This window comes from Crocuta crocuta, unplaced genomic scaffold, assembly GCF_008692635.1.
Source record: "Crocuta crocuta isolate KB4526 unplaced genomic scaffold, BGI_CrCroc_1.0 scaffold32, whole genome shotgun sequence".
In the NCBI taxonomy this organism is placed as follows: domain Eukaryota; kingdom Metazoa; phylum Chordata; class Mammalia; order Carnivora; family Hyaenidae; genus Crocuta; species Crocuta crocuta.
In genome coordinates, this window is record NW_027529424.1 from 3,783,838 (window position 1) to 3,809,243 (window position 25,406).

The 25,406-nt window shown below is 46.1% G+C and overlaps 1 protein-coding gene across 1 annotated transcript in view; it reads right to left on the reverse strand.

Annotated features, from left to right (window-relative positions):
• The window catches only part of PROSER2 (proline and serine rich 2), a 44,951-nt gene that overhangs the window by 5,129 nt on the left and 14,416 nt on the right, over positions 1-25,406 (reverse strand). Inside the window, 2 exon segments of the mRNA XM_077758518.1 lie at positions 55-307; positions 18,859-19,074. Coding sequence (XP_077614644.1) covers positions 55-307; positions 18,859-18,996 — 391 coding nt within the window. The 5' untranslated portion in view covers positions 18,997-19,074.

Genomic DNA, 25,406 nt, shown 5'->3' on the forward strand with positions numbered 1-25,406 from the left:
TGAATGACACTAACGAACCGAGTCAGAGGCTGGGGATTGGGCCGCGCTCCTCACCTGCCGCCTCAGCCCCAGCTGGGAGGCACTCGGGCCCCCCCTCGTCAGGTGCTGGCTGCACCAAATCGATGACATCTCCCAGCTCCGAGTGACTGGAAGCGCTCTCATCCAGAGACCCTGGAGAGTGGGAATGCACGCCGCTGTCACACAGGACTTGCTCCTCAAAGTCCTCTTCCAGGGAGTCAATAGTCTCTTCAAAAAACAGGAGGACATCCTTTTCCTCGTGCGTCAGGTACTTGAGGCTCTCATCATCCTACGTACCGGGTGCGGGGACGGGACAGGAGGGAGAAAACGAACAGTTGTTTTGCTGAAGGGAAAAGCCACGGCAGAGTGGAGAGCTCTGCAGAGCCCTGGGCAGCCTCCACGTCCCTCTAAAAGTCCCTGTTGGGGAGAGTCCGCCGTTCAGTGACCCCACTGACCACCCCGTGCCTGTGTCCGCCCTGTTGTACCTGCGTGAAAAGAGAACGCTGCCGAGAAGCTGCGGCAAATAAAGGGTCTTAGCATCTGTTATAACTCCAGCCTTATGGTTCCTAGTGAGTCAGTGACAGAAAAAGAATTCTTCAAACCTCCTTGGGAAGGAACGCTGTTCTCAACTTCCTGCTCTCAGACGTCTTCCCAGAATAGCAGTGGGGGACGTCTCTGGTCAAACACAGCGGCGTGAACGCACATATTTACCTCCTCTTCCTCCAGAAACCTCACGAAAACATTAACGGGATTCATTTTTGTTTGAAGGCACGAACCACAAACACAAAAAAGAAGAGGAAGGGAGACGACAGTGACAGAGCGTGGGAGGGGAGGCAGCCACACGACAGGTGCAGCCGACTCCGGGGCCCCAGGGAATCAGAGTCTCAGCAGCCACGGGAAGCCGGCGACCAGCCTGCTGAGTGCGGGGAGGCCCCCGCCCCCGCCGCTCAGGTACTGGGGTGCCGAGCGGTTCTGGGAGCGGGGCCAGGAGGGAGGACAGTGCAAAGGCCAGAAGTGGTTCAGCGGGAATGAGGTCATCCTGGCAGAAAACTAGATGTTTCTTTAAAAGAAGGTAAAAGAGGGATTTGAAGCAGAGTTGACGTGAAGGACCACAATGAAAACAGGGAGTAAAGGAACCCAACCAGATGTCCCTCTGGACAGAAGCCCGGAAGTCTTCCCGGGGGTATCTGGAGGTCCAGGGGCCGAAGGGGCCGATGCCGTGGGCTCCCCGACTCAGCCAGATGCCCCTACAGACGGCAGGACAGTCCACAAACCCCTGATTTCTGGTCAGCTTCTCAACGTTCTCCTCTTAAATATGCGCCCACGCCTCAGGGTCACCGAGTCTCACCATGAAAGACATAGCCAAACAAACAAAAAGGAAAAGAAACTACGTTACAAAAACAAACTATGCAGAATGATGACAATTCCAACAAGATTACCATCCATAATCTCAGAGGGTTGAGGAGATGCTGAATCCAAATCCATCAAGAATATGATGCTATAAAAAAAAAAACAACCCACAAGACAAAAAACAGAGCTCTTAGAAATTAACACTCGGACCACAGAACTGAAAAATGAAATAAAAGCCTACAAGATAAAGTGGAGAAACCAGTAAAGTGAAACAAATAGTCAAAAAAATTTTTAATAAAATAGGGAAGATAAGAAAATCAGAGGATAAGTATGGGAAGGCCAACGTCTGAAAGAACGAGAGCTCTGGAAAGATAAATCAGAAAACTAGAGGGGAAGAAAGTATCAAAATAAATAAGTAAAATAATTCAAGGGAAGGCTCCTGGGCTGAGGGACCCGAGTTTCCGAATGGAAAGGGGGCATCATTCTAACCTAACGAACAAGAATGAAACAGACCTACGCTGAGGGGCATCGCTGTGAAATCTCAGGACACAGAAGGACAAGAGAAGGGCAAGGTCCCCAGAGTGAATAAACAGGTCGCAAAACAAAAGACCAAGAATCAGAACAGCAACAGACTTCTCAGCAGGAAGCCAGAAAGCAGTGTCAGGACTCCTTCAAGATTCGGAGCGCTAGAATCCTGTGCTTAACCAAATTAACGTCATGGCATTAGAATAAAGATGCTTTTAAGACATGGGAGGTCTACACAGTGCATCACCCACATATGCCTTTCTCAGGAAGCTTCTGCAGGGTGGTAGGAGACTGCGGTTTTCCCTGAGACAAGGGAGTAAACCAAGAAACGATGCAGGAGCCAGGGACCAGGGGAAGATGAGAGAAAGCCGAAGGGGATCCCAGGACACTAGTGACATCCCTGGGACATCAGCAGTGCAGACGACAACCAGGCTAATGCACAGCAAGCCAGGAGGCTGAGAGCACAAAGCAAACACATAAAACCCGAACAGTTATTAACCACTGAAAGCTACGGTTATGGGAAGAGTCATGTATCATAGATACATGTATCATAGATACCCGGTCACCTAGAGTAACACACACACATACACACACCTACATGCACACACACAATATTTTAATTATATACATATTCACACCGAGAGAACAAAAATGTCCAGGGGCACCTGGGTGTCTCAGGCGGTTAAGCGTCTGACACTTTGATTTCTGCTCTGGTCATGATATCATGGTTGTGAGATCGAGCCCTGCATTAGACTCTTTGCTAACAGCACGGAGCCTGCCTGGGATTTTCTCTCTCCCTCTCTCTGCACCTCCTCTACTCGCTTGCTCTCTCTCAAAATAAATATATAAACATTAAAAAATATGTCCAACAATAAGGGTATGGTTAAACAAATCAAGGCACATTCACAGATAGAATATTACACAGGAATCTTAAATGGTGTTTTCAAAACATATAATGCTAAGTGAAATAAAATGCAGAAGGAAAATGGAGTTGTCTTTTAAGTCTATGCATACTTAATATATACCCACATACATAAAATTCTGAGAGGCTATGTAGTAAAATGTCGACTAGGAGGCAAATAACAAATGGGTTAAAAGTCGTGTCCTCTAGTGAGTAGGAAATTGGGGGAGAGGTGCTTTTCAGAACATTTTGAAACCACCTGACCCTCTATGAGTGCGAACTTTGATAAAACAACAAAAAAGGTGTGGAAGCAAACACAGTTAAGAGCTGACCCACGTGGTGCAGGGGAATGCTTTTCACACTGGGATCTGAGAGGTTAAGCAAATGCCTGCCCGCCCGCCCAAAGCACCTGACTCCCAGCCCATCGCAGAGCCCGCGGGCTCCACAGATTTAGAGACGGGTCTCTAGTTTAAGGCACTCATATGATTAACTCAAGAATACATGCGAATTTCTCCACCCGGCTTGGCTATATTAGCTTGATCCTGAAGACTGGAGGATTCCGGGAAAGGAACCTGCCTGCAGCCGGTTTGGTGGGCAGACAGAATGGAAGGTCTCTGGGGAGAAAGCCACAGCATTGGGTGGGTCAGCAGATGGAGCAGAACGCGGCTCAGGAGAACACCTGCCAGATATAAACCCATATACAAGTGCTGGGTCACAGATATGTGTCTGTTATGGTAGATACAGACCCAAGTTCTCCAAAGTGCTTGTGCCAGTGTGACTCCCACAGGCATGCCTGCCTACTCTCCCCGTGCGGCAGGCATACGCCAGAGTCTCACTCTGATTTCCAGTCCGTTCCCAAGAACATGAACAGTGGTGGGCATTTTTTTTTCCTGTAATAATTAGCTGGCAATCCTCTTACGAAGTGCCTGTTCAAATCTTTTGCCTATTTTTCTATCAAGTTGTCTTTTATAAATTTCAGGACTATACATACTAATAGAAATCTTTTATTGGAAATATTTATTGCAAGTATCTGCCACTACTCACCAGCTTCCCTTTTCTCTCTCTTAATGGGGGGGGGTGGGGTGGTCTTGTGATGACTAGTCCTTAATTTTAATGTAGTGTAGTGTTTCATGGTTAGAGCTTTTTATGTCCTATTTAGGAAACCACTAGCAACTCCATGGTCATGAAGATACTCACTTGTTTTATTTTAGAAGCATTATTTTTAACCTTCCATATTCAGTGCAACAATTAATCTGGAATGAACTTCTATGTATGGTGTGAGGTCAAAAGTCATTGTTTTCTTTCTTTTTTAAGTGTTTTTAAATTTATTTTTGAGAGAGAGAGAGTGAGAGAAAGAATATGCAAGCAGGAGAGAGGAGGAGAGAGAATCCCAAGCAGGCTCCATACGCTCAGTGCACAGCCCCACTGCGGTGCTCGAACTCACAACCATGAGATCAAGACCAGAACAGAAATCAAGAGTCAGATGCTTAACAGACTGAGCCACCCAAGTGCCCCTCACTGTTTTCTAAATTGATACCCAATTGTTCCAGAACCAGACCTTAGAAATACCATCCCTGAACACTGAAGCTCCCCTTGGTTATAAGCCAAAAGACAGTATATGTGTCCGTCTTTTTATGAATTCTCTTACCTGTTTGTCTACTTGTCTACTCACGTACCACTAAAACACTGTTTTGTTTTTTAAAACGTTTGTTTATTTTTGAGAGATAAAGCATGCATGCACATTCATGTGCACAAAAGCAGGGGAGGGACAGAAGGAGAGGGAGACAGAGGATCTAAAGCAGGCTCTGTATTGACAGCAGAGAGCCCAACATGGGGCTTGAACTCACGAACAGTGAGATCATGACCTGAGCCCAAGTCTGTCGCTTAACTGNTTCCATGTAAATTTTAGTGTCAGCTTGTCAGTTTCCTTACACCCAGCTACACACACAGACACAGACACACACAGACACAGAAACAGACACACACACACACACACACACACACACGCCTCTGCTGGGACTCTCATGGGAACTACACAGAAATTCCTCAAATTGAGGAGAACTGAATTTTCCAATGTTTTGACTCCTCACATATGGTATACACCCTCACTTATTCAGATCAGTGGCTCTCACACTGTGGTCCTTCGACCAGCAGCCACAGCACCTCCACTTCCACACAGCACCAAGAACTACAAATACTTGGGCCCCACCTTAGATCTGCTGCATCAGGAACATCAAGGGCCTTCAGTCTGTGTGTTAACATACATTCTGGGAAATACTGATGCGCTAATGTTGGGCAGGCATTGATTTGGTTCTTTAACTTCTCTTGAGAATGTCTTGGAGTTTCCAGCCGGAGCCGCCCAGGCGCCCCAAGTGTGTTTGTTTTCAAGATAATGAATGGGTTTTGGATTTGGTCAAATCTCTTTATGTATTACAGTGGTTCTCAGCTACAGGAGAGCTTCCCCTTCACAGGGCATTTGGCAGTGCCTGGAGACACTTCTGGTTGTCACAGCTGGGTGGGCCACTGGCATCTAGCAGGGAGAGGCCAGGAGTGGTGTTCCACATCCCACAGTGTACGGACAACTCCCCACATAACGGATGATGTGGCCGAGAAGCCTGAGGAGAGATGATCATATCCTTTTTCTCCTTTACTCTGTCAAAGAACTGAATGACAACAATTGATTTTCAAATATTAAACCAACCTTGCATTCTTGGAACACATCCAATCTGGTTGTGCTATCTTTTTGATACATCACTGAATTTGATTTGCTAATATTTTGTTTAGAATTTCTGCATCTCTGTTCATAACACAGACTTGCCTGGAATTTTCCTCTCTTTGCCATCAGGTTTTGTATATCTTTTTAAAATGTCAAGTTTTAGGGGCACCTGGGTGGTCAGTTGGTTGAGCGTCCAACTTCAGTTCAGGTCATGATCTTGTGGTTTGTGGGTTTGAGCCTCGCTTCAGGTTCTGTGCTGACAGCTTAGAGCCTGGAGCCTGCTTCAGAATCTGTGTCTCCCTCTTTCTCTGCCCCTCCCCTGCTCTAATTCTGTCTCTCTCTCAAAAATTAAAAAATAAACATTAAAAAAAAAGTTTTTAAATGTCAACTTTTGGAACAATGTGCCCTAAGATTTTAATTTTAGTTCTTAGCTTATCTTTTTGCTCCACCTTTCCTGAGATTTTTTGGGGGATAGGGTGGAGAGGAAGACTGAGTTTAAGAATACTTTTTCTCCAGCTGAAATTAGAGCAGGTTCATATGAACTAGATCCATGTAATTTTATCAGTGTACAGTCCCCCAAAACTTCAACAGTTCCTCTAAAAACAGGATTGGTGTGAAAGGCATAATAAGAAGGGCAGGGTACTGTGAGGGAAAATGGGCATAGAGCGTTCCTGACTATTTTCTATTGAGCACTGGACCAAGGGAAAGAGAAATAGGTTTTAAAAAACCCAGTATGGTCATCTACAGAACGTGTGACTAAGGAATTTACATTTATTCTAAGAATTCCAGGATCCAGCCCTACCTGCCTTTCACATTTCATCTCTTTCCTGCTCTCCCCATTCTACTCTACTGCAGGGATGGTAACTTTCTCCGTAGGAGGTCAGAGAGTAAATATTTTAGGCTCTGCAGGCTTTACCATGGCAACTACTCAACTCTGCCCGTGTAGTGTGAATGTACAGTATGTTAATCAACGGGTCTAGCTTTGTTAAATAAATCTTTACTTACAAAAACAGGTGGAGTCCAGGGGCGCCTGGGTGGCTCAGTTGGTTGGATGTCCAATTTCAGCTCAGGTCATGATCTCGCAGTTTGTGGGTTTGAGCACCATGCTGGGTTCTATGCTGACAGCTCAGAGCCTGGAGCCTGCTTCGGATTCTGTATCTCCCTCTCTCTCTGCCCCTCCCTGCTCACACTCTGTCTCTCTCTCTCTCAAAAATATATAAACATTAAAGAAAACACAGGTGGGGCCCCAGATGTGGTCCATAGGCTGGACCATTGACCACTGGCCAACTCCTGCTCTATTCTCTTATCAGATCAAACCACCTGACATCTCCCATGCCTGTTTTCACATCCTGAGTGCCTGTCTCCACACAGCCACCTCTTACCTCTCCTTTATGGTCCAATTTAAATGTCACCACACTTCCAGCCTACTCCATAGCATCTACTGAATCACGTATTCAAATGTATCTGCTGAACACAAGGCAATGTAAATACAACAGTGGAAATAAAGTTCTTGCTGCCTAGCTGACCATCTAAAGAGGGCCAGCCCTGTTTTAGATGGGAAAACAGGTATTTACTTCAGAGTCTAGAAATGGCTCTGACAAGGTGACTAAGGGGTATTAAAGAAATGGGTATCAATCCACACTTCTGGGAAAGGGGTCTTGTCTGGAAAACTCTGGTGAGGAACTGATGTCTGCCAATAGTCTGAAAGAAGTGGGTGAGAGTCAAACATAGGGGGTCAGTTAGATCTGTGTTCGAAGAGGTCACGTTGGCTATTGTGTAAGAAATATCAAATGTGGGCAGCAATCTGGATGAGACTTCAAGGTCACCTAAACTAGAGCAGGGGTGATGGGAACAGAGGAAGGGGGCGAGATTAGGCAGAGATTTAAAATGTGGAATCAGGGGCACCTGGATGGCTCAGTTGGTTAAGCATCTGACCTTGGCTCAGGTCATGATCTCATGGTTCCTGAGTTGGAGCCCCACATCATGCTCCATGCTCACAGTGCAAAGCCTGCTTGGGATTCTCTCTCTCCCTCTCTCTGCCCCACCCCTACTCATGCTCTCTCTCTTCCTCTCCCTCACTGCCTCTCCTCCACACGCTCTTTTTCTTTCTCTCTTAAAATAAATAATAAATAAACTTAAAAAAAAGACAAAAATAAAATGTAGAATCAGCTCCTCCTATAAACTTCTCTCCTATAGCTGTTCATTACCCAGTGTTTCCGTTCTACCAGACTTCACACTTAAAGAGGAGCCTCACATGGGATGCACCCCTGAACCACCCACACAGCTTACAGGCTGTCTTGTCACTGTGACCAAAAGGTCAGCTGCCTCCTTGCCACATCTGTCTGCTCTGTCCCTCTGCCAACCAGAACAGGAAAGCCTTCTCCGAAATCCAGCGACACCATTCATTCTGTGATTTTTCTAGAGTTTCTTGCAGACTGGTGGGGTCAGCTGGAGGGTCACAGTGTATGGTGTAGGGCACTTCTGCCTCATCTTTTCTCCACATACCTCATTCTTGCCCGGCCATCCCGTGCCCTCTGCATCCAGCGCTCACGCTCCCAACTCTCTTGCTTCCCAGACTCACCGTAACACATTTCAAATGTTTCTCCTGCCCACGAGGAGCAGTTTAGCACAGTGATGGAGCAGAAAACCCTTGCAAGTCTAAAATCATGAGGGCTCGTAGCATAACAAAGGTCCCTGTGGTTAATAATTACAACCATCACGGGTGTTGTTAGGATGATGTGATAATGGTAACAACCATAATCATATAAAACATCTGAGGAAACATATTAATGCTCTCTACCTCCTTCCTCCTACTTTGTCTTTCCCAATTCAGCATTTCAATAGCGCTACGCACAAGTTTCTTAGAGAATCTCCTTCGGTTAGGGGTACAGACTGCAGAATTACATGGGTAACTGGCCTGTCTTCGGGTTAAGACACGTGCCGACTTCAGACACCGGAGTGAGGGTGAAAATACAAACAGAGCATATAACCCCCGCAGATCTAACCCAACATCAAAGCAGGAAGTCCCAATGTAAGATTTCATTTGGAAAACAGTCTTAAAGGGCGCCTAGGTGGCTCAGTGAGTTAAGCGTCGGACTCTTGATTTCAGCTCAGGTCATGATCCCACAGTTTGTGCGATCGAGCCTCATGTCAACAGTGACTCTACGCTTGACAGAATCCCTGCTAGGGATTCTCCCTCTCTCCCTGCCCCTCCCCAACCTGTGGGCGCACGCACGCTCTCTCCAAATAAACATTTAGAAATATATTTAAAAAAATTTTTTTAATGTTTTATTTATTTCTAGGAGAGAGAGAGAAAGAGAGAGAGAGAGAGAGACAGCGTGAGCAGGGGAGGGTCAGAGAGAGAGGGACACACAGGCTCTGAAACAGGCTCCAGGCTCTGAGCTGGCAGTCAGCACAGAGCCTGACGCACGGCTCGAACCCACGAACCGTGAGATCATGACCTAAGCGAAAGTTGGACGCTTAACAGACTAAGCCACCCAGGTGCCCCTAGAAACATATTTTAAAAGAAACACAGAAAATGGGCTCAGAAAGGGCAGGTCCTACACAACCACTGTGGTCTAGGGCAGATTCCAGGACCCACAGGCTGAAAGACACAACACGCCGACCCATCAGTCCAGCTCCTTCGCTGGAAGATGTGAGCGCCTGGTTTGGAGGCAGGAAGTGACCCCAAGGGGCAGAGAACTACCAACTACCCTGCAGCGTGGCCGACACTAGCGTTGGTCTATTCTTGCTGTTTGTTTTGTTCAACTCCTTTCTGTTTCTAATCACATACTCATGCAAGATCAGAGGCCGGGGTCCTCGGAGACTCAGATTCTTGCATCCTCAGCGCATCTGAGGTCTCTCCCCAGGGCCAGAGGCTGGCGTGTGTCCCCATGCGCCTTCTCTGTTCTCTCCTGGCCTTGAGTGCTGACCTAAGGGGCCAGAAAAGAAGCTGCGGGCTCAGGCTGCTGCCTGACTCCCCAAACAAGAAGCTGCCTCCACACGAACCTGGCCTCAGCCTGCACCTGGGAGGGGACAGGAGGCAGAAACAGAGAAGAGCCCAGCGCCAAGGGCAGGGGACGGGGTATTCAGGGCCCGGAAAGGGGCATGTGCGCTGTCTACTCCTCTGGTTCCCCCAAGATCTGGCGCTGCCCCCTCACACAGGGGTGCGAGACGGGGTCTTGAGGAGGAGGCAGTGCACGCGGAGCACCGAGGTGGGGACAGGCAAAGCTGCAGAGCCAGGAAGTCCGGGAGAAGGAACTGGAGGGAACCACGGAGTGACTGTTTAAGGGCACAGGGTATCTTTCGGGGTGATGAAAATGTTAAAAAAAATTTTTTTAATTTTTATTTTGGAGAGAGGGAGAGAGACAGAGACAGAGACAGAGAGAATGCAAGGGGAGGAAGGGCAGAGAGAGAGGGAGACAGAACCCGAAGCAGGCTCCAGGCTCCCATCAGTCGGCACAGAGCCGACATGGAGCTCAAACCCATGAACCTCGAAGATCATGACCTGAGCTCAAGTCGGATGCTCAACCAGCTGAGCCCCCCAGGTGCCCTGGGGATGAACATGTTTTAAATGGGACTCTGATGGTGGCTGCACAACTGTGCATCTACTAGAGACCACTGCCTGGCACACTTTGAACGGCTGAGCCGTGTGGTGTGTGAATGACACCTCAGTATGGCTGTCACGTGTCAGAAAACAGCAGCAGCAACTAGGCAGGGGCCCGGCGGCTCGGGTGGAGACAGGAGAGCCCGAGGCCTGGCCGTGGCAGCCCCTGCCTCACAGTTGGTGCTGTTGGAAAGCGGCATTTGCTAACTTAGCACCAAAGAGCTAAGTAGATAGGAAGTGAGGACAAACGAACACAGCAGCTTTCTTTGGAAGAAGTGAACTGAAGAAAACTCAAGTTTGTGCTAATGTTTGGAAGGAAGTAGGCTCACAGCTCACAGCAGAACATTCTTTTAAGTTCCCTTTCTATCAATGGTGCTTGTAATGTAACAATTGGGCTACAAATCTCCAGATCTGGAAGAACTATGTAGAGAACCAGACCTCGCCCATTCGACCCCACCATGCTGACGTCAGGCAATGTCTGTAAGCCTCTCAGGGAAACACCATTTTGCCTCAAGAATGTGACCGTACATATTTTTCTCCCCTACTATGTATATCATGATTGTGAAGAAATCATTTCTACTGTGTTCAAACCAGAAAATTCAGAACGCTAAATCTACTGAAGTAATTGTAACGCATGCTACACACGTCTACTGTGAGAAGGACCAAGTCCTGGTGCTGCTGCTGTCTGTCTGCTCCTACATGAAGAAGAAACGTCTGCTTGTCCCAACGGAGCTCTGAGAGGAGCATCCAGATAAGCTGGATGAGAGGCCTTTAAGATCTTACTTTCAAGTAATCTCTACACCCCACATGGGGCTTGAACTTACAACCCCGCAGTCAAGAGTCAAATGTTCCACCGACCAAGCCAGCCAGGCGCCATGGATGACAGACTTTTATAATGAAAGTTAGCAAGAGTTCTCAAAGTCAACAATCCTCGATATGCCCATTTGGGACAGGCGTTTCATTTTGGGGGCAATGGAGAGAGGAAAGAAAAACCCTTTGTTTGGCTAAACAAGAAAGTTGAGGAGCCTACTCCTACGAAAATAACGCCAGCCTAAAACACTGCTAAATTAATTACGTTCTGAGGCTCTTTTGTTTTGTTTTGTTTTGTTTTTCTTTTAAACAAGAAAATTTGGCTTAACTACTGCAGACAAAGACAACTGTGGTGACTCCTCATGAGGGAGAAAAAAGAGCTAGTAGAATTCATCTCTATTCTAGACCAAAAAAAAAAAATCATAAACAAGATTATGATGGCTAAAAATATTCTTGAAATGAACCAAGGTCTCATAACGGCCAGTCTCTTAGGTAGGCAGCCTAGAATAGTGGTTTTGGCTGAGTGTGACTTGATGTTCACATTTTCTTTTTTTTTTTAATGTTTTATTTATTTTTGAGAGAGAGAGAGAAGAAGAGAGAGAGTGAGACAGCGTGAGCAGAGGAGGGTCAGAGAGAGACGGAGACACAAAATTCGAAACAGGCTCCAGGCTCTGGGCTGTCAGCACAGAGCCCAATGTGGGGCTTGAACCCACAAACTGTGAGATCATGACCTGAGGTGAAGTTGGGCACTTAACCGACTGAACCACCCAGGTGCCCCCGCGTTTTCTTTTAATCACACCAAAAATGACCTTCTGGACACTTGAGCCAGGCTTTACTGATTTAATACCCTAAGCTGATGGGAGACACCCACTCCTGCAGCTGAGGCAGAACAGGGGCAGAGAGCGGCACACAGAAATCAACCTCTGTGTCGTTCCTGATGTGGCTTTAAATGCTGTACTTCCCTTGGCAATCTCCTAAGAAAGACCATAAGTGCCCTGGCGTTCCCCACAGTCCAGTAGAAGGGCTTAATTATGGTGATCTCTAGCCAGGCAGCCTGGTGATTCCGCACCAGGGCTAACTCAAGCCTGTACTTCTGGCCGGAAAGAGACACAAACAAACCAGTGCGGGAGGTTTTGATTACAGATCTAGAGAACCAGGGCTTCGAAGGATTACAGCCGGGCTCCCGGGCTGCCTTAAGCTTCCTTCAAGTGGCAATGTCATAAAGAAGTTCCAATATGCTGGACCCGCCTTGCGTGCGCCCTCCCAGACCCCTTCGGAGATTGGTGACGCTGTCCCAGGCTTCACACTTGCCGCTGAATTGTGAAAACCGCGTTGAACGCATCAGCCGCGCTGGGCTCCCGTACGCAGCAGCTATTTGTTAAACGTTTACTGAATTTAACTTTTATAAAAGCTACACAAGCTTTGTCGTAAAGTGACTGCTTTGACCAGCAAGTTGTGGGCTCAGCGAGGGTAAGGATCCCGAATGGCAAGGAAGACGGGGTTACTGCTGACCAGTCTAGTGCTCCTTTCTAGCCTTTGTTCTGTTTCCTCTCCGTGAACTCATCTAGCCCCGTGTCGATTGCTGTGCATGACCCAGACTTCACCCACCCTGGCGATGCAGACAGTGTTCACTGCTCTACCTTCTTATTCCATAAGGACTGGGCGAGGCCGAAAGGCATCAAAGGCTGTTGGAGAAGGAAGGGGGTAATCAGGAGCTGGCAAATGTTGTCTGATCACAGACTCGCGATGTGACTCCAGGGCTGTGACATGCGTTAGATCAGGGAGAAGGGAGGGTTTCAGGACAGGTCACTGAATAAGAAATTTCCAAACACACCCTGGAGTGAATCAAGATCATTGTTTTTGCCCAAGGTGGAGATAAAAGTGAACAAGAGGTACTACAAAGCTGTCATCATCAAGACAGTATGGTATTGGCACAAAAACAGACACATAGACCAATGGAACAGAATTGAGAACTCAGAAGTGGGCCCAAAAGTATACAGCCAACTGATCTTTGACAAAGCAGGAAAGAATATCCAATGGGAAAAAAGACAGCCTTTTTAACAGATGGTGTTGGGAGAATTGGACAGCAACATGCAGANAAAGTGAACAAGAGGTATGCATGGGGATTCGGGATGTTTCCAACCCGCCCTCAAAGAAGTACGTGCGTTACCAAGTCCCATAAGCACCATGAATATTAAGAGTTTCCCACTCTGGTCAACCAGCCGTTCACCTATTCCAGAGAAGGCTCCAGGAGGCCCACAGGCTGCAGGACCACGTGCAGAAGGGGGCACCCAAGCACCGCGGCGGGAGGCGGCCGTCAGTCCCTGGCAGCAGCCCCCAGGACTGTTCTGTGAGACTCATATGCTCCAGATACCAGCCTGAAGGGGTTAAGACTATAGGGACCTCTACAGTCAAAGCTTCCTCTGTTCCCTGAAACAGCCATCATTGATGAATGTCTCCAAATTCTTCTTGAAATTTTCATTCTGGATAAGCATCCTTACCCGAGGTAGGAAGTTCCAGAACCACCTCACTAACTTTGCAAAGACACGCTACCTTGTGCTGTACTGAAGCCATCCCGAAGTTTCAAAGGACAAAAAAACAAAAACAAACAAAACAACAACAAAAAAACCCACAATGCATTTGAAAGATTGCCTCTTACTCAAGTATTTCAGGATCTGGCCGATTTGTTCTTGTTCTAGCTTTGCCTTTCATTAAATAAAGCATTCAGAGGAAGAATTCCTTACAAGAGAAACAAAATACACATACAAATACAACTAGCCCCTTGGCGATAAAGACCTTTGACTTCTTCTAACGGCCCTGGTCATTGTGGGGGCCATGTGGGCAGCCACAACAATCTTATTTAAGCAGCTATTTAATTTCTAGCTTGCACTGGCTCAGGAGGAAAGTTTCTTTTTTTTTTTTTTTTTCACAAGGGAATTCTACCAAACATTTATTTTTTTATTTTATTTTTTTTACAAATAGTTTATTGTCAAATTAGTTTCCACATAACACCCAGTGCTCATCCCCACAAGTGTCCTCCTCCATGCCCATCCCCCCCTCCCCCCCACATCCATCAGTCCTCAGTTTTTGTCAGCATTCAAGAGTCTCTCATGGTTTGCCTCTCTCCCTTTCCCCCACCATTTCCCCCCTTCTTCTCCCCCTTGTTCCTCCGTCAAGTTCCTTCAGGAGGAAAGTTTCTAAAGAGAGGAGATCTGTTATACCCCAGGCAACCCCTCAGCTAGTGTTCAAAAACTTTAGGATACTCTCATTTAACATTGGGCATTAATGTTTTATCTTCTTTCAAAAAGAATTCCTGCTTACAAAAGAAATGCTTCTACAAATCAGACTAAGTGATCTCTTATTTAAAGAGCCCGCCAAGAAGGGCACTTAACAGCTACAACTTAAGAGTCTTAAAAGCACTGTCACCGACTAGTCTTTCTGAGGTCAGGGATTATTAAGAACAGACAGTGGAGAAGCTACTATGGTTGATTCCCATTCTAAAAAAGACGAGCATTTTTAGGTCTTTTTGATCTGATGACTCAGAATAAAAACATATAGCTCCTCTCCACATTTAGACTCCCCAAAAATTCAGAATTTCTTTTTTTAATGGTGTAGCTGGTTCTGGTGAAAGGGGCTGGCTGCTAATATACTGCTTTTTTGTAAAAGTCAAGTGCTACACAGTTGTTTAGAAAACTTGAGTTGCATTTAGAATGAAACGCCAGGGCTCCTGGGTGGCTTGGCTGGTTGAGCATCCTTGATTTCAGCTCAGGTCACAATCCCAGGGTTGTGTGTTTAAGTCCCATGTTAGGCTCTGTGCTGACAGTTGCAAAGCCTACTTGAGATTCTTTCTCTCTCCCTTTGCCCCTCTCCCCTGCTCATGCTCTCCCTCTTTAAAAAAAAACAAACAAACTGAAATGCCTAAAAATTAGAAAAGAAAACAAGAAAATAAAATGCCAGATTTTCTCAGGGTGCCAGTTCTCTCTACGGCAAATACACAACTGTGAGGTAACAACAGATGACAGTTACTGTTGGCTCGATGATCTCCCACAAGGGAAAATGCTTGAAAAAAAGCAGGGATCCACAGAGAAGGTACTGGAACAGGACCAGGACGTGTCCACCAACAGACAAAAATGAGCAGTCAAGTGGGGCACGTGGCAGAATTACGTGGTCACACCCATATCATGAGAATGTAATTTAATTTTTTTAATGTTTATTTTTGAGAGACAGAAGGAGACAGAGCGTGAGCAGGGGAGGAGCAGAGAGAGAGAGGGAGACAGAATCTGAAGCAGGCTCCAAGCTCTGAGCTGTCAGCACACAGCCCGACCCAGGGCTCAAACCCATGAACGGCGAGATCATGACCTGAGCCAAAGTCGGATGCTTAGCCGACTAAGCCACCCAAGTGCCCCTAATTTATTTTTTTTCAGTTTAGAGAGAGAGAGAGAGAGAGCAGGGGAGGGGCAGAGAGAGAGGGAGACCGAGAATCCCAAGCAGGCTTCCTGCTGTTGGCACAGAGACTGATGTGGGGCTCGACTTCACAAACCATGAGATCATGATCTGAGCTGAAACTAAGAGTCAGACGCTTAACTAACTGAGCCACCCAGGCGCCCCAAGAATGTAATTTTATTGTGTACTTCCTGAAAGTAGAATCTATCAGGCCATGACCACAATTATCTTCCGTTAGGTATAGTGATGGGCACTGGGCGGGGGCCGGAGGGGGGGGACAGAGAGGAGTCAGACACATCACAGTACCCACTGCAGGATGCTACCAGATAGGAAAGAACTGTGGAGGGCATGCATTCCTGAAGTTCAGTTCAAAGCGATGCCCCAGAGTGAGGCTGCCAGAATTAGGAACTCGGCGAGATGCTTGGGGAAGGAGTGTTTTCCCTTTAGTCTCATCGTTAGTGGCCCAAGAAGAAAATCTGAAGACTCCTGATGAGACAGAGATACAAAACTCAACAAGAGGCAGCCAGTTGAAGCGGAATCGCATGTAACTTGGAAACTAGCAGGGCGTCTGCCAAAGAGGCTGGCGTTGGGAAGCCCAATCATGTGCTGGCCGGTGTGTCCTCACAGTAACCCTTGGAAAGAATTATTCTCCCATCACCCCCTCTTTAACCAATGAAGAAAATAACTAATGGGCAAATTCACTGAATAACCTATCTTAGGTTACAAAGGAGATGAAGTTGAATTTGAACTTGGGCTTGTCTCTAATACCCTTGTGTTTATTACTATCCTGAGCTGATTTTTTAGGATAGAGACTGGTTAGTAAAAAAGAAAGTAACTTTAAACAGGCATAAGGATTTTTTTAATTTGAGAGAAATTATAAGTATATTGGGGAATGTCCTGCTGATTGCCTGCTCAGACCTACTGTAAAGGCTTGCCGGCCAGTGCTGATGGCTCAATGGTCCTTCCTCAGAGGCAGTTAATGTCCTCACTTCACCCGCCTTGGCCTCCTGATATTTATAAATGGAAGAGATCTGTGGTCTCTCTCACCTTTTGAATCTAATGATATTTCTAATATATCACTACAAATGTCCATGACAGGGCTGCCTGGGTGTCTCAGTTGGTTAAGCACCCGACTCTTGATCTTGGCTCAGGTTGATCTCACAGTTTGTGGGTTTGAGCCCCGTAATGGGCTCTGCACTGATGGTGTGAAGGCTGCTTGGGATTCTGCCTCTCCGTCTCTCTGCCCCTCCCCGACTTGTGTGCTCTCTTCTCTCAAAATAAACAAACATTAAAAAATGTCCATGATAAAAGGCTTCAAAATAAGTCACTTCCCTTTGTGATTCTGGGACTGATACTTAATAGTCTCCAAATTTGCCAGATGACAGACCTTAGCGTCCCATCTGCCTATACGTACATTCTATGGAAAGTTGTAGTTTCTATGGCAGTATCTCATAAACTCCCTGAGTTCACTTTATAGACTTGCTTCTTCCAGTAAAGACACCTTGTGGGTACTCTGGTAGCTGTGATCCCTCTAAGACACCCTTTTTCATCTTCTAAGCCTTAGTGGTGATGTACCCGCCAGATCACCCGCTGGGAATGAAGGACCCGTTCCCCTATCTGTTGGTGGTACACCTGGAAGGTGGCCCCCGGCTGCCAATCAATCACACACACAAAAGAGACAGAGGGAGTGGAGCAAAGTCAGTTAATGCCACTCGTCATTGGACAGATTCGTGGAGGTCAAGTCCTGTATGTCTCGGGAGCATTTGAGTTTGAGCCACACTTAAGATTTGGTGAGAGCAGGAATTAACTGCGTAGTGTAAAGAATGACCCTATGTGACTAGGACAGAGATTCAAACACAGCAGCTTTTCTTCCCGAAATTCAAAGCCCTTGACAGGCATGGGGATCATGGTCTCTCCCAGGAGGAGACAGAGAGAGGGTATTTATTATTTCATTCTCCAACAGAAGAGGCCATGCTATGAAGCAAGCTAATAGACTTGCCTCAAGTCCAACGAGAAAATCATTCAAATACCCTGACTGCTAACATGCTACACCCATTTCTTTAGATACCATGGGGGCATCTGACAACACTCTCCACCGTTTCCCATCACCACGGGCATGGGTGGTTTTATAGACTATAGGACCTAGGTCACCACCTCAATCTTAGAAATACCGTCTACAGGGGCACCTGGGTGGCTTAGTCAGTTGAGTGTCTGACTCTTGATTTTGGCTCAGGTCATGATCCCAGGGTTGTGGTGTTGAGCCCTGCAATGGGCTCTGTGCTAGGCATGGAGGCTGCTTAAGATTTTCTCTCTCCTTCTCCCTCTGCCCCTCTCCCTAGCTTGTGTACTCTTTCTCTTTAAAATAAAAAAATAGTTGGGGGCGGGGGCGCCTGGGTGCTCAGTCAATTGAGCATCTGACTCTTGGTTTCAGCTCAGGTCATGATCTTAGCGTTTATGAGTTTGAGCCTGGTATCAGGCTCTGTGCTGACAGCTCAGAGCCTGGAGCCTGCTTCAAATTCTGTGTCTTCCTCTCTCTCTGCCCCTCCCATGCTTGCATACTCTCTCTCTCTCTAAAAAATAGACACATAAAAATTTTTAAATAAAAACATTTTTTAATGTTAAAAAAAAAGAAACACCATCTCCATTGAACAGGCTGTTTCATAATACTTTGGAGCACACACTCCACTAATTACTGCCAAGTTCATCTGTCTTTTCTACATACTTCTCCATTATTAAGGATTTCTAGTTCCCCAGATATTCAGAGAGTTATCTGTAATATATTTTTCTTCTGGTGAATTAATGAAATCAGATAGTACTTCATGTTACTATGATGGTTTAAGAGAAGATACAAGTAGGAGTCTATAAAATTCTTTCATTACTATTAACTGCTCTCTACACCATATGTATCTGTCTTACGTTCAGCACAATCTGGGTTAATTTTAGGGCTGAAGGAAGTTCTGCTCCCACTAGAAGGGTCTGAGATGAACAAAAGAGACTATTCTCAGTGACTCCAACATTCATTCGCTCCTGTCCTTCCCTGACGAAAACAAAGGTCTCTCTCCTGAAAGAGGAGTATCTTGAGGGGCAGGGGGTACAGACGGGTCACCTTTAAAGCTAAAGACCCTTTCTGTGAATATCCCCAAAGCCTTCTGAGGCTCTATCAGGGCCTGGATCCGGAGAGACAGAATACAAAAGCCTGACAGCAGCAGGCCGTCGCCGGGTGGGCTGCAGCCTTCGGGGCACAGTCCTCGCAGGGTCTCGGCTGCAGGGTCACCGGCGACGAAGTGGATCCACCTCGCTGAGCGCAAGGCTCTGCATCTGCGCCAAACTTAGGATGAGGACACATGAGACACTGCTTCACAGAGCAAGGATGCAGGGACGCCGAGCTGGGGAACCCAAGAGGTTGTTCTAGAATGTTCCTCCCGGGGTGGGTGGGGGGTGCTGGCTCCAAATCAGCTAGCTGCCGCAGTAAAGCCTGCGGTCACTCACCAGGGTGAAACTCCTGGAGCGGGAGCTGCCGCTTCCACTCTCCAAGCTGCCCCCTCTGCTCAGGTCACCGAGCCTGCTGCCGGGCGACGCATCCGGGTCCATCTCCGAAGAGTCTGACTGCTGGCGGCTCACGGGCATCCCCGCGGCCACCTCGGCCCCTGGCCGCTCACAGAGAGTGGGGAAGGGGCCCGTGTCCCATGCTGCGGTAGCAACGGCCTGCGGAGGAATCAAGCACAGGGGACAGCGTTAGGGAGCCCAGGCCTGAGTCCCAAAACGAAAGGGTCGGAGTGGGTCAGCGTCATCCAGATTCACAGCCTCGTCCGTCAAGACAAAGGGAGTTAGGGGCGCCCGGGTGGCTCGGTTGGTTAAGCTTCAGGCTCTTGAGTTGGTCATGATCTCATGGTCGGGGAGTTCCAGCGCCACATAGGGCTCTGTGCTGACAGCGTGGAGCCTGCTTGGGGTTCTCTCCCTCTCTCTCTCTGCCCCTCCCCTGTTGACTCTCTCTCTCTCTAAAAGTAAATAAATAAACTTAAAAGAAAAAGACAAAGGGAATTAGGAGCCCCTAAGTTAACTTTTGTTTGCTCATTTTCATTTCTCCTTTATATCCCTTTCCATTAGGAAGATGTAAGAATCATTTTTAATAGACTTATTTATCTTTCATTTTTTATTAAAATTTTTTTATTATTATGTTTATTTTGAGAGAGACAGAGCACGTTTTGCTCTGTTTTTATTTTGGGAGAGTCTGAGAATGAGGGAGATACAGAATCCCAAGCAGGCTCCAGGCTCTGAGCTGTCTGCACAGAGGCCAATGTGGGGCTCCAACCCACAAGCCGTGAGATCATGACCTGAGCCAAAGTCGGACACTCAACCAACTGAGCCACCCAGGTGCCCCAAAGTATTTATTTCTTTAATGTTTATGTTTGTGAGAGAGACAGAGACAGTACGAGTGGGGGAGGGACAGAGAGAGAGGGAGAGAATCCTTTTTAAGGAAGATAGATGCACTAGCAATGACTTTGGTGCTGGAAATTTGATAGAATAATGTTCTGGCCCCCTCCTTTGCACCTAGGGCCTGTATTTTCATGCACCTTCATACTCAGATTCAGGATTTCCCTGTCCTGATTACTGATTCTAGTCCTTTCTACCTCAGACACCACGACATTATGGTTCCTTTTCAGCCCCACTGCAGTTCAGAGGTAAGCAAAGTGACAAGAGCTAGGAAATTGTGGAAGGAAGTCTGGCTGACATATCGGTGATTCTAGACTCTCTGGAGGTTGTGATGCTCTTGCAATTTCTACATAAGATACTAAGGTACCATGAGTTAATACTATAAGGAAGTTCATATTTTTACTTTCGGGACAAAGACATTGAAATTTCCCCTATCAGCCCCTGAGTTTCATATTATGACTCTTTTAGCAGGAAGTTCAGCTCAGTCTCTGAACAATGGACAATTGAGTTCAACAAACCCTTCTAGAAGACCAAACAAGATTAATAGGGAATAAGGGAATAAGCCTCTTGCGGAGGCTTATGGCTAGTGGAGAGATACAAGCCCACGTCCTTCCTAAAATGAAAATACTGCCCAGTGCCCTTTCAAGCCCCCTTAAGAATACTGAGGGGCATGTGAGCTCAGACAGCCATCAGCACAGCTGTGTGTGTGTGTGCGCGCACGTGCATACAATTGCGCATGTATTAATTTTTAATGGAAACATGACCATCTGTGGAGAAAGCCCAATCAGCACTGAACACCTTTAGGTGGACTTTGTTACTTAAGACTTCAAAAATTACAGGGTGCCTGGATGGCTCAGTCAGTTAAGTGCCCAACATTGGGTCAGGTCATGATCTCATAGTTCTCGGGTTTGAGCCCCGTGTTGCGCTCTGTGCTGACAGCACAGAGTCTGGAGCCTGCTTCTGATTCTGTGTCTCTCTCCCTTTCTGCCCCTCGCCTGCTCACGCTCTCTCTCTCAAAAATAAATAAACATTAAAAAAAATTTCTTAAGACTTCAAAAATTACTGTGAGATCTTTTAGGAAAATCCCAAAGGTGTTAGAACAGCTCAAAAAGGAAATTATTCCTTCCGGTTTCTCTTCATTTTTCAGGTGAATCAGCCCAAGTCAACTGGCAATTTAAGAGCAAAGCTAGGGAACAGAAGATTCTGAGCATATATGTTACTTTTCAGAAGTTCACCATGATTCCAAATGGTTAAAAAAGACTTAGGAAAATGTTAAAAGTTTTAAAATTTGTTTAATAGTAAGCAAGCATCAACAATACACAGACTTTGTCTAAACTGTTTACACAGCCAGTAACATGCCTCATCGCTGGGACCATGAGTAGCTGGGGCCAGGGTGAGGTGGGCAGGAAATGTGAGAAGATACGCGGATGCTTAGATTCTTTCTGATCCGCACATTCCTACCCACTGACTCTGCTCTAATTACTTCCTGAGCTATAGCTAAGTCATTCTCCAAGGAAAGGAGGGAGATGTGGGACAGTGAGTCTTCCCCAGACACAATAGGGAGCTGAAAGATGGGCATGTGAGATGCTGGTTCAGCCCCACGCGAGGCAGGAACTGAGCAGAAGTGCCTCGTCCATGGGGAAAGGTCTGGAATTTTGTGCTTGTACGCAGTAAGAGCAGCATCTGAGGCACTCACAGGACGGCCAGAGGGGGCTAATTTAGCGCACTGTTCAAGAGCAGACTTCTTTCTGGTGTTACTACACTTTTAAAAGCTGTTCTGTCACGGGAAAATTATAACCCTGAGACTTTGACAGATGACTGTCTTGAAAGCACCTGAGGAAGCTAACCAGTACTCCCCGAAAGGCAGAGGTTGTCGAGGAGAGAATAAAAACCTTGGTCTGATATCCCTCACAGGCTCAACGTGGCACTTTTCTGTGGTCTCCAAAGGATTAGGAATGAGGGGCTCCCCAGTCCTAGTTCCCTGGGAACTAGAAATACAGAATCCATGGAGGTCCGCGGGGGAGAGAGCAACGTTTTCTGAAGAGGAAGGGCAAGGAAGCAGCCCCACTTCTTGGGTCTGACCTGGAAAGGGAATAGGAGAGGCAGGAGCATGCCACAGGGGGCAGACAGGTTTGACAGGAGTGACCATAGCTAGGAGTCCGGGACGGTCATTATCACCCTAAAATATTTAGCCTCCTTGTCCAATCATAGGTTCACTCTTTGGGTTTGCAAACAGTGCACTTGATAACAAGGGAGACTAAGAGAGCCTACAGGTGAAGAAGCTTCTGCTAGAGGAGCAGAACCTGCCTTGCTGAGAAGCCCCCACAATCCCAACACCACAGGAGCAGGAATTTGAGACATGTGCTCATTTCCTGTTTATTCTCTTATACCTCCTGTGTTTATGTCTCGTTATTTACTAGTTACATCCTTCTCCCGAGAGGTTTAGTTCATCAATTGAGCAGAGAGAACGAGGTCAAGGCCACAACTGATCAACAGTCTTAGTAACTCCCCATCTGGCGAGCATGGCGGGCGGGGAGGACAGGGGCTATTGGGGTTGGGGGGGTGCTGGTAGGGCTGTGGGACTCAGGCACGTGAACCCCCTCCAGTGAGTCCACTGGAGACAAGAGAGGAAGGCAGCTCCTCTTCATCTTCCCCATGCATTCCAGAAAGGCCTACAATGACCTGGATGCATCAAGCATGAAACCCACCCTGTCTCAGTTCCAAATAGCTACAGTCAGGTCTACAGAACAGCCTCTGGAGCTAGGTCTTTCCATTACGTGTCAGAAAGCACCCCAACCCCCAGAGATGAATGATGCCGGTCAAAGCCCATCCACAGACACAGTGACTTTCGGCCGCAGCACATACACCCAGCTTGGGAGACATCCCTGAGCCACACCCCACCTCCACCGTCAACCAGCAGCCCGCTCTCCCGAACTTCTTCAGGTGGGCCCACCTCTTTTCTAGTCCCAGTGCCAAGTTTGGGACCAGTTTCCCCTGTGCCTACATGACTGCAGAGCCAGCTAACTGCTGTCCCAGCTCTCCCCTCTTCCCCGTGTCATTGCTGTGTTCTCACGGGATTAATCCTGGAAAAGCACTTTGACCATCCTCCTAAAAGCAATCAACTTTAACCCATTCCCAAAAAGGCTCCAGACTCCAANCCTCTCGAGCCAAAGCATATTCTTCAGATGTTTGCTATTTTCCTACTTCATAATGAACAGATTCCAGGGACTGGACAACATATGATGGGGAAGGGTCACCTGAACAGGCACTGGTTTGTAACTCAGCGAGACCTACTGAATGCATGTTTGAGGGCAAAGCCTGAATGTGTCTATTTTTTTGTTTTGAATGCTGCACATACTTGCCATCCCATAAATAATCTATTTCCGGGGCAATAAAAGCAGTTATCAAGTTATTTTACTAGTTTACCTAAAAGATGATAAAGACTTTGAAGCTGCTGTGACTAAAAGGTTGGAACAGAAAAATGTGAGAGATTAAAGAGAAAGGATTATGGAATTTTCATGACTAACAGGAAGGGCAGGAGTGTAGTTCAAGAACAAAAGAGAGGTGAGCTGTGGCCACCAGAATGCGAAACAGAGTAAGGACTAAAAACTGTCCACAGAACTCACCAACCAAGGGGACCTTATAAAGAGCTAGCAGGAGAGACAGTCGAGCAGAAAGCACACTACAGTAGACCATGGCATGGACAGAAGAGGGGGTGCATAGTGAATTGTTTTAGAAATTGGGGTGTGACGCCCAGGAGGCAGGTGGCCAGGGGGATGGGTGAAACAGGTGATGGGGATTAAGGAGGGCACTTGTCGTGATGAGCACCAGGTGTACGAAGTGCTGAATCACTGTCTCATACACCTGAAACTAACATAACACTGTATGTTAACTACCTGGAATCAAAATTCAAAAAGCTGAGGTGTAACAGGAAAGACTTAAGAAGGCAGTAGCTACGGGAACAGCTGGGTTGGAGAAAGGTATTTGACTCATTGGTTTTGTTTATCTATTTTGTTTTGCTTTTAGGACCAGGAGAAGCCTACTGATTAGCTAAGAGGACGAGAGAAGGTAAGAAAAGCCCGTGGAGAAACCCTCATTTCCGGGGTCTGGTGGATGGGATAGTCCGGCTGGCCTGTTGAAACCCGCTGAATGCGGTAAGAAAATATCTCTGAGGACTCTCTCTTCCTGGTGGAAGGAAACTGTCCCATCATACAAAATGACCAGGGTAATTTAAAAAAGAACAATATTGAACTTTTTAAAAAGAAAAAAAAATCACAGCAATTTAAAAACTCAAGTGGATGGGGTAAACAGGAGATTTAGCATAGCTGAAGCACTGTATAAATTTAATATTAGAAACAATTTTTTATAAACTTCACAAAGTATGAAGGGAGACTTCTTTTAAGCCAAATTTAAGATATCCATAAAAAACTACAGCAAACATCACACTTAATGACAAAACATTAAAACCAGCCCCATTACCACCAATGTTGTCCTCTGTTGCATACTGTATTTTAAGTCCTACCCCACCTAAAAGGCAAGAAAAAAAATGCAAAGGGATCAAAAAGGAAGAAACAAAAATTTCAGTATTTATGGGTAATTATGGTCTTTGTAGAAAACTCCAAAAATCTAATCAATTATTAGAATCAAGTTTTTTTTTTTTTACAAAGTCACTGGATATAAATTAATATACAATAAAGTCAATTTCTATATGGTAGCCAGAAATAATAACTAAAAAAACATTTAAAATAGCATAAAATAAAAATAATGTAAAACAAAGTTGCATAAAATATATGTGTATATGCATATATTATATTACTAAGAAATATATTTAACAACAAAAAATTTATCAAAAAATGTGCAAACTTTTTTGGAAAAAATAAAATGTTACTGAAAGTCAATAATGAACTAATAAAGAGATACCATATTCAGGACTGGAAGAGTCAATATCATAAGGATGAACTGTTCTCCTAAAATTGAAATGCACTGAAGCTAAAGAGGTGGGTTGTCCAGTGAACTCTAGTCTTGTGTGGTTATTTAAATTTAATGTTTTGTTTTGTTTTTTTTGAGAGAGAGAGAGAGATTGAGAGGCAGTATGGGAGCGCAAGTGGGGGAAGGCCTGAGGGGTACAGAGAATCTCAAGCAGGCTCCACACTCAGCACTGAGCCTCACGTGGGGCTCGATCCCACAATCCTGGGATTATGACCTGAGCCAAAATCAAGAGTCGGATGCTCAACTGACTGAGCCACTTAAGAGCCCCTAAGTTTAAAATGATTAAAATTAATTAAAAATTCATTCCCTCAGCTGCACTAGTCATATGTCAAGCATTAATTAATGGAAAATTTCCACCATCCTTGAAAGTTCTATTGGACAGTGCAGCTAATAGAATAATCAAAATCACAACAGAGCTGTTCTTAGAGAAATCCAATAGGCTTGTTTTCATTTTTAGAGACTTAAAAAAAGGAGAAAAATGTATTTGGAAGAACAAAGCTATAAACAACCAGAAAACTCCTAAATTTCTTAATTTGTACTTTAACTCGGAGATTTTTTATTTTTATAATGTTGAATTCATCAGTCTTTTGGTTTATACTTTATGGGTTTTGCAA